Source organism: Orcinus orca, chromosome 4, assembly GCF_937001465.1.
Source record: "Orcinus orca chromosome 4, mOrcOrc1.1, whole genome shotgun sequence".
Classification (NCBI taxonomy): Eukaryota; Metazoa; Chordata; class Mammalia; order Artiodactyla; family Delphinidae; genus Orcinus; species Orcinus orca.
Window position 1 is genome coordinate 50,275,440 of NC_064562.1, and position 18,014 is coordinate 50,293,453.

At 38.5% G+C, this 18,014-nt stretch overlaps 1 protein-coding gene across 2 annotated transcripts in view; it reads right to left on the reverse strand.

The window, feature by feature from the left end:
• The window catches only part of LOC101285495 (growth-regulated alpha protein-like), a 114,817-nt gene that overhangs the window by 95,816 nt on the left and 987 nt on the right, over positions 1-18,014 (reverse strand). The window contains exon 4 of one of the 2 annotated variants that reach the window (XM_012538162.3): positions 16,735-17,470. The exons of the other annotated variant lie outside the window; for it this stretch is intronic. Coding sequence (XP_012393616.1) covers positions 17,455-17,470 — 16 coding nt within the window. The 3' untranslated portion in view covers positions 16,735-17,454. Of the gene's footprint in view, positions 1-16,734; positions 17,471-18,014 lie in introns of those variants that run through there. 2 annotated transcript variants of the gene reach the window in all.

Consider the following 18,014-nt stretch of genomic DNA (forward strand, 5'->3'; position numbering starts at 1 on the left):
TTATATTCCAAACCACTCTTAGTCTTGTACTCGTGGTCCTGAAATAGTTCTTTCACCAAGCTCAATCTCAGAGCTAGTCGTTAGTACATAGCTTAATAATATGATAAGTATTTTTGCCATGATCTGCAGCAGTAAAACTCGCCATCTGCTTTGGACAGTTTAGAGACTTGATCTGTATAGTGGATAAGACAATGTGAATAGGTACCATGAAACTGGCTTTATTAAATACTAACTGGGAAGTGATTTTACAATTTTAATAATAAGGATAATGCTTTATGATTGCTCATGCTTACTTTCAAAGCAACTTTAATTTTAGTATTTCCTCTCAACTATTTTGCCAGTGATGGAGACACTTTGTTTTGTTTTTGCTGTGTTTTCACACTTACAACAGAGTAGAGAAGTTCAGACACTTGCTCAGAATCATAGAGCCCAGAATCACCGCTGGACTTTTTGCCTAGGACTCTTTCAATATGTGCATATTACCTCTTTAAAGAGCAATAGTTTCTCCTGAGGAAGTGTGTTTTTTTCTTTCTGTCTGTCTGTCTTTGTTTTCCCCTCTCACACATGCAGACACACACATCCAGTGATATAATCCTTTGGAGGTAACCGCCCAATTCATAAAAACTCTCACTTCTATGGGAACTGTTTCTTCATTCCACAGTGGTGGGTCCCAGGTGGCCTTATATGCACCATGTAACCACGGTCCCTTGGCCATAGTTTGTTGGACCTGAATCAATATGGCCAATATGGTCTTCCCTCTCAGGAACTGGAAATTGAATCTTAGGGAAAGCAAGTTGCTTTTTGTGGATGACTTGCGATTGAGGACAGAATAGCAGAGAGAAAGAATGAGAAAGAGGGAAACTTCAGGCAGGAAGACAGAGGCAAAGACACAGCAGATGAGAGACTTCCCTGGTGGTCCAGTGGTTAAAACTCTGCCCTTCCAATGCAGGGGGTGCAGGTTCGATCCATGGCTGGGGAGCTAAGATGCCACATGCCTCATGGTGCAGCCAAAAAAAAAGAAGACACAACAGATGACAAAAGAAAGTTCTGAGGGTTCCAGTTCAGATAAAGAGGCCCTTTCTGCTATGGACTAAATGTTTGTGTCCCTCAAAAATTCATATGTTGAAATCCTAATTCCAATATGATGCTACTTGGAGGAGGGGGTTTTGAGACGTAATTAGGTCATAAGAGTGGAGGCTTTATGAATGAAATTAGTGCCCTTATAAGAAAAGACCAGAGAGCTAGTTCTCTCTTTTTCCACCATGTGAAGACACAGGAAGAAGATGGTCATCTGTAAGCCAGGAAGAGGGTCTTCACCAAGAACCTGACCATATTAGCACCCTGACCTTGAACTGTGGGAAATAAATGTTGTTTAAGCCACCCAGTCCATGGTAATTTGTTATAGCAGCCCAGCTGACTAAGACACTTTCTGAAGCAGCATTCCTGTTCATTGGCTCCATGAGAACATCACTCATCGGTTGACACATTTTTTTCTTTCTGAGGCAGCATCCTTGCGATCTTCCCTGGATCTTGATGGTCTTAAATTCCCTCCCTCTTTTCATCCCAGAGGACAATTTTACCGTTTCCTAGGATGGATCAGCTCTACTCTTGGTTGACGTAATTAGGCTGATGATCTATTAGGTTTGCTTTATTTAAAAATAAATTATTAAAATTTAAGACAATTCTGTTATACAACTGTATGACACCCCCTTTCCTTCTTCTTAAATGCATACTAACTTCAGATCTTATAATAAAGGAAAATTCCCCTAGAAGAAGAATTTCAGTTTTGAAGACTGTAGGTAAACAACCTTACTTTATGCTGAGATCCAAAGTCGTAGGTGACTAAAATAGGGAGGAGGTTTACAGCCTTTGGGATGCAAAAGGTTGAGCACCAAGAGACCACAGTGTTGATAAGTTAATAAAGAAACATACTGATGTCATTAAAGATGATATAAAAGGAAGAGGTAGAGAGAAAAACAGTGATAAAATGCCAGAGTCAACTAGGAAGTTAAGTGGACTAAGGGTGGTAGGGACATCATGGAGAAGGTAGAATCAGTTAAGACATACTGAGCCTAACAGGGAACTCTTTCACCTACTGTGTGAGTTCAGGAGATTATCCTTCCTACGTAATGGAAATTTTTATTACCTCTCCTCCCATTACTCCTCTCACAAGTAGCCAGTCACCTACCTGAAAACAATGTTTAAATCGCCAGAATGAGTAGAGGGAGAAAGCAGTTCAATCCACTCCTAAATTAGCAGAAATCGGTGCTATTTTCATAGAAAACTCTGGAGGATGTCCAAGTTCATGATGATACCAAGAGCTCTTGAGACCCATAGAATGTAATGTTCCTTGTGTGGTCATCAGTTAAGGGCCCTACAATACAAGGAGAGTGAAATGTAACTATACACATACGCAGTATTACCCACTGGTGGTCCCTTGTAAGAAAAAAAGTACCTAAATAGTAAAGAAAACTCCTATGTATTTAGTAAGTTAAAAATTAATAATGGCCATAATTAAACACTTTACATGTTTTATCTCTACTTCTCCAATGATAGAACAAAGTAAGAACAAATGAAAGCATGTAAATCTCAATGTTAAGTGAATTATCGAAAATGACATAACTTAGAGCTGAGGATGTGGAACACTAAACCATAGCTATAGGATTAAAAAACCCAACTTCGTCTCACCACCTTACACCACTCAACTGCCAAGGTGACTTTCAAGTAAATCACAACTTCCACATACCATTAATTTATATTCCTTTTTATTTTTAAATTAAAAACCCACACGGGCTTCCCTGGTGGCGCAGTGATTGAGAGTCCGCCTGCCGATGCGGGGAACACGGGTTCGTGCCCCGGTCCGGGAAGATCCCACATGCCGCGGAGCGGCTGGGCCCGTGAGCCATGGCCACTGAGCCTGCGCGTCCGGAGCCTGTGCTCCGCAACGGGAGAGGCCACAGCAGTGAGAGGCCCACGTACCGCAAAAAAAAAAAAAAAAAAAAACCCACAGAATTAACTTTTCTATTGAAAGTGGTCACCATTATAAGTTTTTCCATTATAAGTGGTCTTACCCACTGCTATGACTTAAGAATTTTTTTTAAAACCTAGTTTGGGTGTTTTATTCAGAAGTTAATCCAAATACACTCTCATTATCACCTGCATGTCTTTTTTTTTTTTTTTTTTTTGTGGTACGCGGGCCTCTCACCGCTGCGGCCTCTCCCGCTGCGGAGCACAGGCTCCGGCCGCGCAGGCTCATCAGCCATGGCTCACGGGCCCAGCAGCACTGCGGCATGCAGGATCCTCCCGGACCGGGGCACGAACCTGCGTCCCCTGCATCAGCAGGCGGACTCCCAACCAATGCCCCACCAGTGAAGCCCACCTGCATGTCTTTATCCCATATCATCTGCCTGTATCTTCTCCATCCACCAATTTGAAAATTCTATTTGGAGTTTAGTTTCTAGAAATGTGCCAAAAATAGTTTTTTCAAAGTGGGAGAATTTTTTTTTTTTCTTAAAATTTCTTTCATCAAATGGGTCTATTGCTTGCCTGGTTGGTTTCTGTAAGAGAGCTTCTAGTAATTTTAAATCACTTTTATATTCAATGGAGATATTTATAAATAGGTCAACTTGGATATCATGTTAAATAGGTTTGAACCAATTGTTCTCAAACTCGGGAGTGCATCAGAATTACCTGGAAGGCTTGTTAAAACATAGACTCTTGGGCCCATCCCCAGAGTTTCTGAAATGAGGCCTGTGAATTAGGATTTCTAACAAGTTGCCGGGTGATGATAATTCTGCTGGTCTTGGGACTACACTGTTGGATTTTCTGGTATAGACTTATTCTAGTCTTACTGTAATTTTATTCTGATCTGTGGCAGAGTCTGCATATATTTCTAAATATAACCTTAATTAAAAGATAATTATACCTGTCCATAATCTTTTTGATAATAGTCATCACCAACTCAGCCTCAGGACCTAAACAAATTAATTTTCCATCTTTCAATGTGACTCTGAAAATAAAAGTGTTTTGGTTAAATAATAACTATTTAATTTTAAACACTTTAAATGTATTCATTACAATTTCTGTAACATGAAATTCATATGCTTAAAACGAACACACAGATTTCTCAAACTAAATTAATCTATTATTATTTAGAATATGACTTTTAGTCATATCAGTGTACATAACAAACTTTTTAAAAAATCAACTAGAAGATAAATTTCTTAGAGTATTTTGAGATATCAGCTGATAATCAGTGAAAATGTATTGGACTTAGATGTACAAGGTATAGGGCCAGACTCTGGAAAATCTGCATATGGAGGGTATATTCCAGGCTGCCAGTTATCAACCACTTACTATGTACTCTTTGTCATTATACCTCTGCTAATTTGGTTAGCTTTTAGGACCTCATTAAAGCCTCATTTATTATCAGGAGAGAGACGGAAAGCATCAATTAGTTATTTAAATTAATTCTGTAGTTTTCAACTGCATTTCACAGGACAGCAAAGCTTTACCCCTTTGAGGTTCATTGCATGAGGACCAGATCATAATAAAAATTATAATGATAATAACATAATAATAATTCCTTAGTAAATTACCAATACAAGGATAGACATAAAACATCACACGTAACAGTGAAAACTTGAAAGTATTCCCAAGACAAGGGTGCCTGCTATCACCACAGCCATCTCAGCAAAACTAGAAAGAGTCATAAGGTCTCCAAAGGTGAAAACTAAACTGCCATTATTCCCAAATGATGTAACTACATGAGTAAAGGGTTGATGGTTACAAAATCAATACAAAATTTTATGTCTAAATGCTAATAACAACTAAAATGTGAAATTTTATAAGGCTATCCTTTACAATAGGATCAAAAAGAAGTAGCATTGTGGATCAGTGAGAAAATGATGATATTTCAATAGGTAGTGCTGACACACTTGATGAACCATATAGAAAAATAAAATAAAATTGGATAATTCCCTCACATAATATGCAAAAATCAATTCCAGGTGGATTAAAGTCTTAAATACAAAGGAAAAAACTGTAAAAAATTTTAGAAGACAATACAGAAGAATATTTTAGGAACTCTGTGAAGTTTTTTTGAAATAAGACACTAAAAGTGCTATCCAGAAGACAGAATACTGTTAATCTCAAGTACATTAAAAATACAAATTTATATTAATGGAAAAGACACCACAGAAAGAATGAAAATATGAACCACAGATTGGAAAATGAGCTTTGCTATCCATAAATATGATGAGGGTTTAATATCCAGAATGTGTAAAGAACACCTGTAAGGCAATAGGGAAAATTTAGTGTTCACATAGGAAAAGCAAAGAGAATTAATAGGAATTCACAAAAGAGGGAACCAAAATTCTCATAAATATATGAAAAAATTCATCCTCATTAATAATAGAAAAATGGAAATTAAAAGAACAATTAAAAGTACCATTACATACCCTGCAGGTTAACAATACCAGGTGTTGGCCAGTATATGAAGCAACAGATGATTTCATGTAGGAAGGAATGTCAGCTGGCACAATTACTTTGTAATGCAGTGTGGCATTTACCTAGTAAGGTTGAAGATGTGCAAACCCTAAACCCAGCAGATAATTCCTAGGGAAACTCTCATATACCTGATGGAGGAGACATACAAAAAATGTTGATAATGTAAAAAATCTGTGCACCAATGGTGGATTAGGTAAATAAATTGTATTTATTGATTTAGTATTCCTATAATAAAATACTAAGTATCACTTAAATTGAATGAACTACAGCTAAACACATCAAAATTCATGTACTGCAGAATAAAATGTTGAATAATAGAAGCAAGTCACAGAAGAATACATTTAGCAAGATTCCATTGACCTGGAGTTCAAAAGCAGGCTGTCTTAGTCCATTCCAGTTACTATGGCATAAATACCATAGGCTGGGTGGCTTAAACAGCAAAGACTTACTTTGCACAGTTCTGGAGACTGGGAAATCCAGGATCAAAGTGTTGGCACATTTGGTGTCTGGTGAGGACTCGCTTTCTGGTTTATACGGCCATTTTCTTGCTGTGTCCTCACATGGTAGAAGTGTGAGAGCTCTCTGGGGTCTCTTTTATAAGGGCACAAATTCCATTGATGAGGGCTCTACTTAATCAGCTCCCAAAGGCCCCAACACAATGGGGATTAGGATTTCAACATATAAATTTAGCAGGGAGGAACACATTTAGTCCGTAACACAGGCAAAATAAGTAATAATTATTTTAAACTTCATAGGTGATAAAACTTCTTTTAAAAATCAAGAAACAACACAGTTCAAAATAGTACTTACTTCTTGGAGGGGGGTGAATATATGATTTGGGAGGTGTATTAGTTTGTCAGCGTAGTCATAACAATATACCATAGACTGGGTGGCTTAAACAACAGAAATTCATTGTCTTATGATTATGGAGGCTGGAAGTTTAAGATCAAATGTTGGCAGACCTGGTTTCTTCTGAGGCCTCTTGCCTTGGCTCACAGATGGCCTCCTTCTCACTTTGTCCTCACAGGACATTTTCTCTGTGCTTGCACATTCTTGGTGTCTCTTCCTCTTCTTAGAAGGACACCAGTCATATTGGATTAGGGCCAACATTATGACCTCATTCAACCTTAATTTTTTTTTTAAAGGTCTTACCTCCAAACAGTCACATTTCTAAGGTATTAAAAGTTAGGACTTCAACATATGAATTTAGGGAGAAAATTCAGCCCATAATAGAAATTTTACACGTGGGAGGCCCTGATATACTGATTATATTCTAGATTTTTGCCTGGGCAGAAGGAAGTGGGTTTTTATTCTATTACTGATCTTTGAACTGTTTGTATATGTATTCATACACTCTTTCGTATGTGTGCTAGGTGGAATCCTAAGAAGACTCACCAAGTTTCCCTCCCTAATCCCCAGGAGTGTGAACATGATGAGATATTACACTCATGGTTATGTCACATTACATGGCAAAAGGGATGGATTTTGCAGATGTAATTAAGGTTACTACTCAGTTAACTAAATTACACCAAAGAGTAATTATCCAGGTGGGCCTAGAGTAACTGTGTGGTTCCTAAAAGTTCTCTGCTGGCAGCAGAAGGGGAAATCAGAGAGATTTAAAGCATGAGATCCGTTCAATGCAAGGAATATATAAAAGCAACCTCTAGGAACCGAGAGTAACCCTGAGCCAACAACGAGTAAGAATAGGATACCTCAATCTTACAACGGCAAAGAACTGAATTTAGCCAACAACATAAATACTCTTGAGAATGGATTCATCTCCAGAGCCTCCGATGAAACTTCAGCCCAGCTGACACCTGGACTTTTGTCTTTGAAACCCTAAGCAGTTCTCACTATAATAATAATAATAATGATAATAATTGTGATGTGATACAGGTGTTAACTAATACCATGGTGGTAATCATATTGCAAAATATAAATGTATCAAACAAACACGTTGTACACCTTAAACTTATTCAATGTTATATGTATATCTCAATTTAAAAAAGAAAAGCAGATAATCTAGTCAAGCCACCTGGACTGCTGACCTATAGAACTGTGAGATAATAAATAGGTTTATTTTAAGCCACTAAATTACAGAAATTTGTTACTTAGCAATGAACAGCTAAAACAGTACATATAATATAGTTCACAACAAGCTGTTTCAATAAAATGCAGAAGGGTTCTCCACAGCCTCTAAGCTCTGTATTTGTAGGCTGTTGCTTCAGAAAGTTGTCAAGTCAGCCTCTAGTGCCACTGGGCCATATTGAACTTATTTTGTATCCAAGTATGTAACAGAGAGATTTCCAGACAATCAAGAATTATCCATGATTCCTTACTGAGGACCATATATCTTTGTTTACTGTATGTGTTCATTGAATTCAAGGTTTAATCAGAACAATTCATTTCCTAACCGTGTTCCCATTTGAGAACATTTTCTTTTTTGGAAAGAGTAAAGTGTGTTTTCAGAAATGAGAGCATAAACACTGGGCAATTGTCTTCCCATACTCTGCAGGGATAATGCTCAGCAGTTCCTGTATTCTCCCTCTAGCACATTTTGTAAGAAAATGGCAGCTTTGAAAAGCTCAGTACTGCAAAAGACCTGAATAGACATTTTTCCAAAGAAAATATATAAATGATCAATAGGTACATGAAAATATGCTCAACATTACTAGTCATTAGGGAAATGCAAATCAAAACTGCAATGAGGGCTTCCCTGGTGGCGCAGTGGTTGAGAGTCCGCCTGCCGATGCAGTGGACACGGGTTCGTGCCCCGGTCTGGGAGGATCCTACATGCCGCAGAGCAGCTGGGCCGGTGAGCCATGGCCGCTGAACCTGCGCGTCTGGAGCCTGTGCTCCACAACTGGAGAGGCCACAGTGGTGAGAGGTCCGCGTACCGCAAAAAAAAAAAAAAAAAAAAAAACCAACTGCAATGAGATATCACCTCACACCTATTAGAATGGCCATAATGAAAAAGATAAGAGCTAACAAATGTTAGTGAGCATGTGGAGAAAAGGGAACTCTTGTGCACTTCTTGTGGGATTGTAAATTGGTGTGGCCACTATGGAAAACAGTATATGAAGGACGCTCAAAAAAATTAAAAATACAGCCACTATATGATCCAGCAATTTCTCTTCCAGGATTATATGGAAAGGAAATGAAAACACTAACTCAGAAGGAAGTTTCATGTTCACAGAAGCATTATTTACAATAGCCAAGACATGGAGGATGCTAACTAAACTTATTCAGTAATTATTTCACAAAATATGTAATTCAAACCATTATGCAGTACACCTTAAACTTATACAGTGAGGTATGCCAATTATATTTCAATAAAACTGGGGGGAAAGTTAAAAATAAAAAGACAGTACTAGAGGCTTCCATTCTCCCCCCACATCTTCACTACTTACATGAGTTCTTTCCTATTGCACTAAGCACCTTCAGGTATCACCTGGACTTTTGCAATGAATTTGGGAGAAATAAAGTCAGATTGTGTCTGAATACACTGGCACCACAGCTCTTGGCTCTCACAGGGATCAGCTGTGTGAGAAAAGAAGAGCGAAACACTAGGAACAAAGACAGCCATGAGGCTTTATTCTTTACTTGAAATATGAAATCAATGCAGCAGGACGCTCAATTCACCAAATACTGTCAGAAATATTTAGGGAGACAATCACACAAGTCTAATCGTCTGCTATTATTATGATCAATGAACCTTACTGAGCATCTACTATGTTTGACCAACAATTTATTGCTTAAAAGTATGTATGGTCAATAAGGTAACTTGTTTAATGGTAAAATCAATTTGATTGCCTTCTATAAAACGTTTTAAACACCAAGTTTTTATGTGAATTCTATCAGTTGAAGGTAGCAATTTCTATCTGCCTAAATTTCTAAACTCCCTAAATGTATTTTCACTAATGTTGTTGCTGTCATCTCTAATAAGAGATAAGGACCTTATGGTCAGATATTTCTAGGAAGTTCAACAGATTTTTACAATTTAATTCAACAAGAAATTCTTTGATATTCCATAATCTAAATCTATGTTCTGCTTGGGTTTTAAGTTTATCGTTTCTACATTTTGCATTAATACCAGATTCAATCTCATTAGATCTGGAAACTTTTATGAATTTTTCCAGTGCCTAGGAGGGAAAGATAAAAGCCATAGCTGCCTTACCAGAGATGGCCAGGACAAGAAGAGCCAGCAGGAGGAGTATTTGTGAGCTCTCAGTAGCCATGTCTGTGCTTGATCTTGATCCTTGTCTGAACGGTGGAATCAATACTGCAGCCCTCTTTTATGTGCTCTCTGTAACCCTGGGTAATTTTTGTTGTTCTTGCACACTCTTTTTCCACTGAAAAATAAAAGGAGCAGCTTATCAAGTGGCATGTTTGTCACTTACAAGCCAATAAGGAAGCTGGGTTTGTTTTTCAAGCTTTGTTTTAATTGGGGGGTTTGGGGCATGATGAGATGAATTCCTTGAACAGAGACGTTAACCCATTATTCCCTGAGGGTGAAACTGTATAATTGTGAAGGGTTCAGTGCCAGTTGCAGTTAGTAACTTACAGAATGGAATTAAAAAAAAATGTCTATACATCTTTCAAAGGTCATGTTTGTACAATGTAGGAAATGAAGATGCTTTTCCTCAGCAAGTATTTGCTTTTGGCTTTTGTGCCTATTTGCATAATACCACTCAAGGTTATAATAGAATCTTCCAAGCTCTAACTACCCTTACAATATAGGTAACCTATAAAGATACTGAATGAAGTTCAGATTACAACAACTGTTGTCCTGTCAAGAACAGTAAACTACAGTTTACTACTGGTTTGAAGGTAGCAGCTTCAGTTTGCTTGAAGCTGAATTAACTAAAAGTGGATTATGAGCTTTTTTCCCTTAAGCAGTTTTATAAATGACCTTAATTATCCTATACTGACCACATTTTTTTTTGACATTAACAAACCAAAGACCAAAGCATTTGTTTCAATTTCCTGGGGCTGCCATAACAAAATAACAGACTGGGTGGCTTAAACAACAGAAATTTTTTGTCTCACAGTTCTGGAGTCTAGAAGTCCAAAATCAAGGTGTTGGCAAGGTGGTTCTATCTTAGATCTATGAGGGCAGGAGCTGTTCCAGGTGTGTCTTTCCTTGGCTTGTAGATGGTCGTCTTCATCTTCACATGCTGTTGTCCCTGTGCACACGTCCAACTCCAAATTTCCCCTTTTTGTGAGGACACCAGTCATATTGGATAAACCACCCCAATGACCTGACTTTATTTTGATTACCTCTGTAAAGACACTATCCCTAAATGAGGTACTGGGGGTTAGAATTTTAACCTATGAATTTGGGGGGTGGGAGTCAGGGGGACACAGTTCAACCCATAACAACATTTAACTGAAGAATCAGTGATTACTGAGGGCAGATATATTCTGAGGTAAACTTATTCTAAATAATGTCTTCTCTTTTGCCAATTCTCACTGAACATCCATTACATGCCAGGGCCTTTGCTGGACTCTAAGTATTTAAAGAATAAAAATTGAGTTTCTACTCTTGAGAAGTTCATAGTCTGTGTGGAGAGGCAGACATGTAAGCAGGTTAAACTAGATGATGATCTGTGTTATAATATAAGCACCCTGGAGACAGAGGAGGGAGGACCTCCCCTGCAGAGCCAGGAAAGACTTTACAGGGGAGGCAACGCTGGAGTTGTTAAAGATGAAAGAAGCTCATATTAACAAAAGGCTGACAAACATGTAAGACAGAGAAATGCACAAAGAGGCATAGCTTTGTGAAGGGCTGCTATGGTCTGAATGTTTGTATCTTCCCCAAAATTCACATGTTGGAATCCTAACCCCTAATGTAATGGTGTTAGGAGGTGGGAGTCTTTGGGAGGTGATTAGGTTATAAGTGTGGGGCCCTCATGAATGGGATTAGTGCCCTCATAAAAGAAACCCCATAGGGTTGTCTCATCCCTTCTGTCATGTGAGGATACAACCCAGAAGAGGGGCTTCACCCAACCATGCTGGCTACCTGACCTTGGACTTCCAGGCTCAAGAACTGTGTGAAATAACTATCTTTTGCTCATAAGCCACCCAGTCTGTGATATTTTGTTGGAGCAGCCCAGATGGACTAAGACAACAGTCTTGGCATATTAAGAAAGTGGGAAAAAATTATTTCAATCTTAAAATGAGATAAGTAACAATAACTTGACAGCATTCAATTGACCCATCAGATCTTGGCCTTTATACAGACAAAAATGCTGAAAATAAGTTAGAAACACTATTCAGACACAACCTTAATTTCTTTGAGTCTCATTTTTCTTCTGTACCAAGTAGAGATCACAAAATACTATGTTATCAACATGTTTAGATATTATGATGATAATAAGGAAGGATACAAAGATAAAATAACCAAATATTGAAAGACTCAAAATAATTCAGTTTTCCAAAACTTAAAAAATAGGCTCAGGACATATGATAGTTATTAACGAGTTTGCTAAAGAAAATAGAGCTCTGGAAATCGACACTGAACTTCTGTTGGGTCTCTTTGATCAACAGTAAGTCACATACGGTCAGGGAAAGGATACCCAGAGATGTTTAGGCTGAGCAATTCTCAGACCTCTTATGGGGTGGGGAGATACTTGAGGTCTGACTTGTTAGAGTGGAGAGATCTTGTGAGCACTCAGGGCATTCAGTAGAGACAAAGAAGAGGCATGACTTAGCAGTACAGTGAAGTGAACCCTAAGCAAAGAACTCTCTCTAGACCACACTGATAAAGCTTAAAAACAAGCCTCAGAAAGATCAAGCTGATACTCCAATAACTTAACTGCTTGCCAGAACAGAGACTAAGACTCCGAAAGAAGAAAACAAAATCTTGATGCTCCACAATAGAATATTCAGTTTTCCTTCACCCAATCAAAAATTACTACACATGCTGAGAAGTAGAAAATCATAACCCATAGCCAGGAGGAAAATTCAGGCAATAGAAATAGACTCAGAAATGACAGAATTATAGAATTAATAGACAAGGATTTTAAAATAGCTATTATAGATATGCTAAAGCATTTAAAAGAAAATATGAACATAATGAAGAGAGAAGTGGAAAGTATATATATGTAGTGCAACTTCTAGAAATGTCCAACTAGAAAATAGAATACACATCTGCTAACTCCTGACCTTCAGTGAGAGTTGTCTCATGACAGGCCATCCCACCTGTGAGCTGAGCAAACTCCTCTGCCATTCCCGCCTCTATACCCACAAATGGAGAAAGCTCCCAGGAAAAGAAGCGGGAGAGAGGAGCTTAAGTTGAGAAGCCACTAGCATATATAGATGTTGCCCACTGCAACTTTGGAACTCATCAGTAAGCACAGGGGATATGAGTGGGGCACCAACAGTGAAGACAGGATGAGCCCTTCCCCTTGTTATTTGTATGAGTAGTCAGAGAAAGGAGAAATAGCATCTGTGATTCTGGATTGCCCCCATTGTGCTATTGCAGGTCTGCCACCTCTGCCATCTCCCAGTGTTTCTCCAGTTACTTCTGGAAGTCCCAAGAGGACATCTCAATATGACTCACAAAGAAGGACTCACAATGACAAAATGGGGTAAGCCATATTTTCTCCTCTCCAGCTCTAGCTCATTTAGTAACATTGCTCAGGAAATCTCAGTCACTGTTGCCATTGCTGTTTCCCACTGATGATCTCTCAAAGTTGTGATGTGACACATAATATTCTTTTCCTACTTACTTCATCCTATGACCACTACCTCACATACCTTTTCACTTCCTGCCATAACATGTCCAGCGGGAACTGCCTTGTACTAGGAAAGTCTCAGGGAAATTTGGTGTGAAAACTATACTACATATCCACCTGGTCCAGGACTGAGACTGAGACAACACCCATGGAGTTGGCCTGAGGACCAAGGGCAGATTCCTGGAGCCATTGATAACATTTAAATCCCTGCACAACTTCAGAAAGGGTATTCTGTTATTACCTTTATTGTATAGAAGGGAAAATAAAGTTAGGTCAAGGAACTTGCCCAAGATCACTCAGTCCACAACTGATAGACCTGGAATTTACTCCAAAGTAAATCTGATTCTTTGAAACGTTTGCCTTTAATCACCATGTGAACAGAAACATCAATCTCCTTTTTAAGCTGCATGTTCTTTCTGTATTGACAAGAGCTAGGTGGCCAGTATAGCAAACTCCGTGTTTGAGGGTGAGGACTGGTCTTAGGTGTGAGGTCTTAACTGAACCCTCTGAGTCCCACTTGTAAACATTTTCCCATGTCCTCTGACTGGGGGTTAGTGAGTGAATGCTAGCATTTATGGAGTGTCTAGATAGTTTACATTTATTTACTCTGTAATTCACAAAGTTTCTTCCTTCTCATCTCGATCATAATCAATCCATTGGAATTATGAAGAGATTATCATTTTTAACTTTTTTAAGTGTGAAATAAAGCACACAGAGGTTATTTTTTGCTACTTAGAGCCCTTATTTACCCAGCTACTTGGAGCAAGCCTGAACTTGATCTCAAGTATTCAGGATGCCAGCCTCACCTGTTGCCTCTGCTGAAGGCCTTTACCTAGGGCTTAGGATTTCCTGTATGAGTCCTGAATCAGAGAAAACACACACCCCACACATCTACAAACATTGTTCCTTTTCAGGTTTGGAGTGTGGTTTCTTTTAAATAAGAATCAGGACTAAATTACCTTGGGTTTTTTCCATAAAATAAATAATAAAATTAATGATATGATGTGCAAGTAGATTCAATCACGTCTTTAATTATGTTACATGTAAATATTAACATAGAGTCTTTGAAAACCAAGCAACACATAAAGTGATCTTCTTGTTCTGACATAACAACTTTGTTTCTGTCTTGGAACATGGTGTACTGCAGTTATCCTGGGACAATGTTGAAGACCAAGTTCTAGGGTGCTTTCTCAGGCTAAACAATCCATCAAGTTCCCTAAAATTGCACCAGGAAGCGTGGGAACTAACACATTCAAATCTTAAAACCATTCTACTCTATTTGATAAACTGGCATAAAGGGTTCGGATAAATTTAAACTCACTTGTAGTTACTTATAAATGAAGGTTACAAAATTGAACCAAAATATCAATTAGATCTTTTTGTAGATTAACTAATCAGCCACTCACTTCTATTGATGACACAAATTATTTGGGTTTTGAAGAAAAAGCCCTCTTTATCAGCATTTCACCATCAGTTTCATTAAAATGTTAACAATTCTTTGAAAAATCCTTTAGCAAAAGCAATGAAATGAGAGTTCTTGTTAAGATAGCTACAAGAATGAGAATGTTAATCAGGCTGTCTGACTTCAGACTATACTACAAAGCTACAGTAATCAAGACAATATGGTACTGGCACAAAAACAGAAAGATATCAATGGAACAGGATAGAAAGCCCAGAGATAAACCCACGCACATAGGGTCACCTTATCTTTGACAAAGGATGCAAGAATATACAATGGAGAAAAGACAGCCTCTTCAATAAGTGATGCTGGGAAAACTGGACAGCTACATGTAAAAGAATGAAATTAGAACACTCCTTAACACCATACACAAAAATAAACTCAAAATGGATCACAGGCCTAAATGGAAGGCCAGACACTATAAAACTCTTAGAGGAAAACATAGGCAGAACACTCTTTGACATAAATCCCAGCAAGATCCTTTTTGAGCCACCTCCTAGAGAAATGGAAATAAAAACAAAAATAAACAAATAGGACCTAATGAAACTTCAAAGCTTTTGCACAGCAAAGGAAACCATAAACAAGATGAAAAGACAACCCTAAGAATGGGAGAAAATATTTGCAAATGAAGCAACTGACAGGATTAATCTCCAAAATATACAAGCAGCTCATGCAGCTCAACATCAAAAAAACAAACAACCCAATCCAAAAATGGGCAGAAGACCTAAATAGACATTTCTCCAAAGACGATATACAGATTGCCAATAAACACATGAAAGAATGCTCAACATCACTAATCATTAGAGAAATACAAATCAAAACTACAATGAGGTATCACCTCACACCAGTCAGAATGGCCATGATCAAAAAATCTACAGACAATAAATGCTGGAGAGGGTGTGTAGAAAAGGGAACCCTCTTGTACTGTTGGTGGGAATGTAAATTGATACAGCCACTATGGAGAACAGTATGGAAGTTCCTTAAAAAACTAAAAATAAAACTACCATACGACCCAGCAATCCCACTACTGGGCATATACCCTGAGAAAACCATAATTCAAAAAGAGTCATGTACCACAATGTTCATTGCAGCTCTATTTACAATAGCCAGGACATGGAAGCAACCAAAGTGTCCATCAACAGATGAATGGATAAAGAAGATGTGGCACATATATACAATGGAATATTACTCAGCCATAAAAAGAAATGAAATTGAGTTATTTGTAGTGAGGTGGATAGACCTAGAGACTGTCATACAGAGTGAAGTGAGTCAGAAAGAGAAAAACAAATACTGTATGCTGACACATATATATGGCATCTAAAAAAATAATGGTTCTGAAGAACCTAGGGGCAGGACAGGAATAAAGACGCAGACGTAGAAAATGGGCTTGAGGACACGGGGAGGGGGAAGGGTAAACTGGGATGAAGTGAGAGAGTGGCATGGACATATATACACTACCAAATGTAAAATAGATAGCTAGTGGGAAGCAGCCACATCTCACAGGGAGATCAGCTGGGTGCTTTGTGACCACCTAGAGGGGTGGGATAGGGAGGGTGGGAGGGAGACGCAAGAGGGCGGGGATATGGGGATATATGTATACGTATAGCTGATTCACTTTGTTATACAGCAGAAACTAACACAACAATGTAAAGCAATTATACTCCAATAAAGATGTTAAAAAAAATTAAAAAGCAAAAAACAAAGAATGAAAGAATTTTTTAAAGAGGTAGACTTGAGTAACAAGGTAGCAAGAAGCTCCGTATAAAAAACAGCAATATATTACCATAGTGACTCTCACAGGAGGGGGAGGGGCCGGTGCACAGTTTGGAAAAGTACATTCTTGAGTAGGTGAGAGCCAAGGGGAGTGACAGCTACCACCAGATGAAATTAAGTATAACTTATAGTTTGATTTATCTGTGTAGCAAATGAATGCCCAGGAGGAGAAAAGGAAGTTGGGAAACACTGATGTAAATCATCAGATTATCTAGTAAAGATAGACCTTTGTTCCTCAAAAAAATGAAACAAAACTTGTTTAGTTTGAAATACTTTATTTTCATGTTCTTTTTAAATCAATAAATATTTAAACTTCTCTTTTGTAAGATACAGAAAAGCACTGCATAATTAACACTAACAAGGCATTATGCCTTACAAGAAAGACATAAAATGTCCAAAAGATATTTAGAACATTGCAGTTCTTAAAGCGTCAACATGAGAAATGCTGACCACATATTGTGAAATCATTTCAATAAATAATAACTAACATTCTTTTAAACATTTACAAAAGTAGATGTACACATACATCCCCCCATGCTGACAATGACCTCACTATTTGTTTGGAGGCCCCAGTCTCTGTCACAGGGGCTGGCATGCTGTGGGCTCCTCAGAAATCTTAGTTTAATGACTGGAGAATATTTGCAACCCTTCTACTTCAAACTAGATAAGAATCAGGACTAAATTAACTGGGGTTTTTCTCATAAAATAAATAATAAAATTAATGATACGATGTGCAAGAAGAGTCAATCACATCCTTAATTATGTTACATGTAAATATTAACAGAGTCTTCGAAAACCGAACAACACATAAATAAATAAATAAGTGGGAGAACGCTCCTAAGAGATGTTCAAACATATTAAGCCCGACCCAGGTGGCCTCAGGAGCTGACGATTCCTCTTTTTTCTCTTTGATCCCTGTAAGGGCAGGGCCTACTTCAGGAACAGCCATCGAGGAGCTTCCTCCTTCCCTCCTGGTCAGTTGGATCTGTCCCTGTAAGGAGAAAAGGTCTTCCTTACTAGCTGCTCCAGAAAGCCGACTGCACAGCACTCTTCTCCTGTCCTCCTCCTTGGTTTCCAGAGATTTCTGAGTCCAGTCTTTCCAGCCTGGCACCAAGTGGCTACTGCCTGTAACCCACTATTCTGTGTGGCAGAGGCCTCTAGGCTCTTGGAGACTCTTATTTAGGAATGAGGGTGGGGTCTGTGCTCTCCACTGTGTTATTGGCTATATGGGCATTGGAGACTCTTATTTAGGAATGAGGGTGGGGTCTGTGCTCTCCACTGTGTTATTGGCTATATGGGCGACAAATGGCCAGGATTACTCTCTCTACCTGTCCCACTGGGCCTAACTTAAGCCACAGAGCAAACCGATTTGGTAGCTACTACTGTTTTCCTTGTTTTACTAAGTCTTAGATAAACCAGATAATTGTCCTTGAGTCACATGGCTAATAGGTGCTGGAACCCAGATCTGTACCCAGTACTGTGTCACTGCAAAGTCCCAGCTCTTCACCACTAAGCTTTAGTGCCTATGTTGCAGA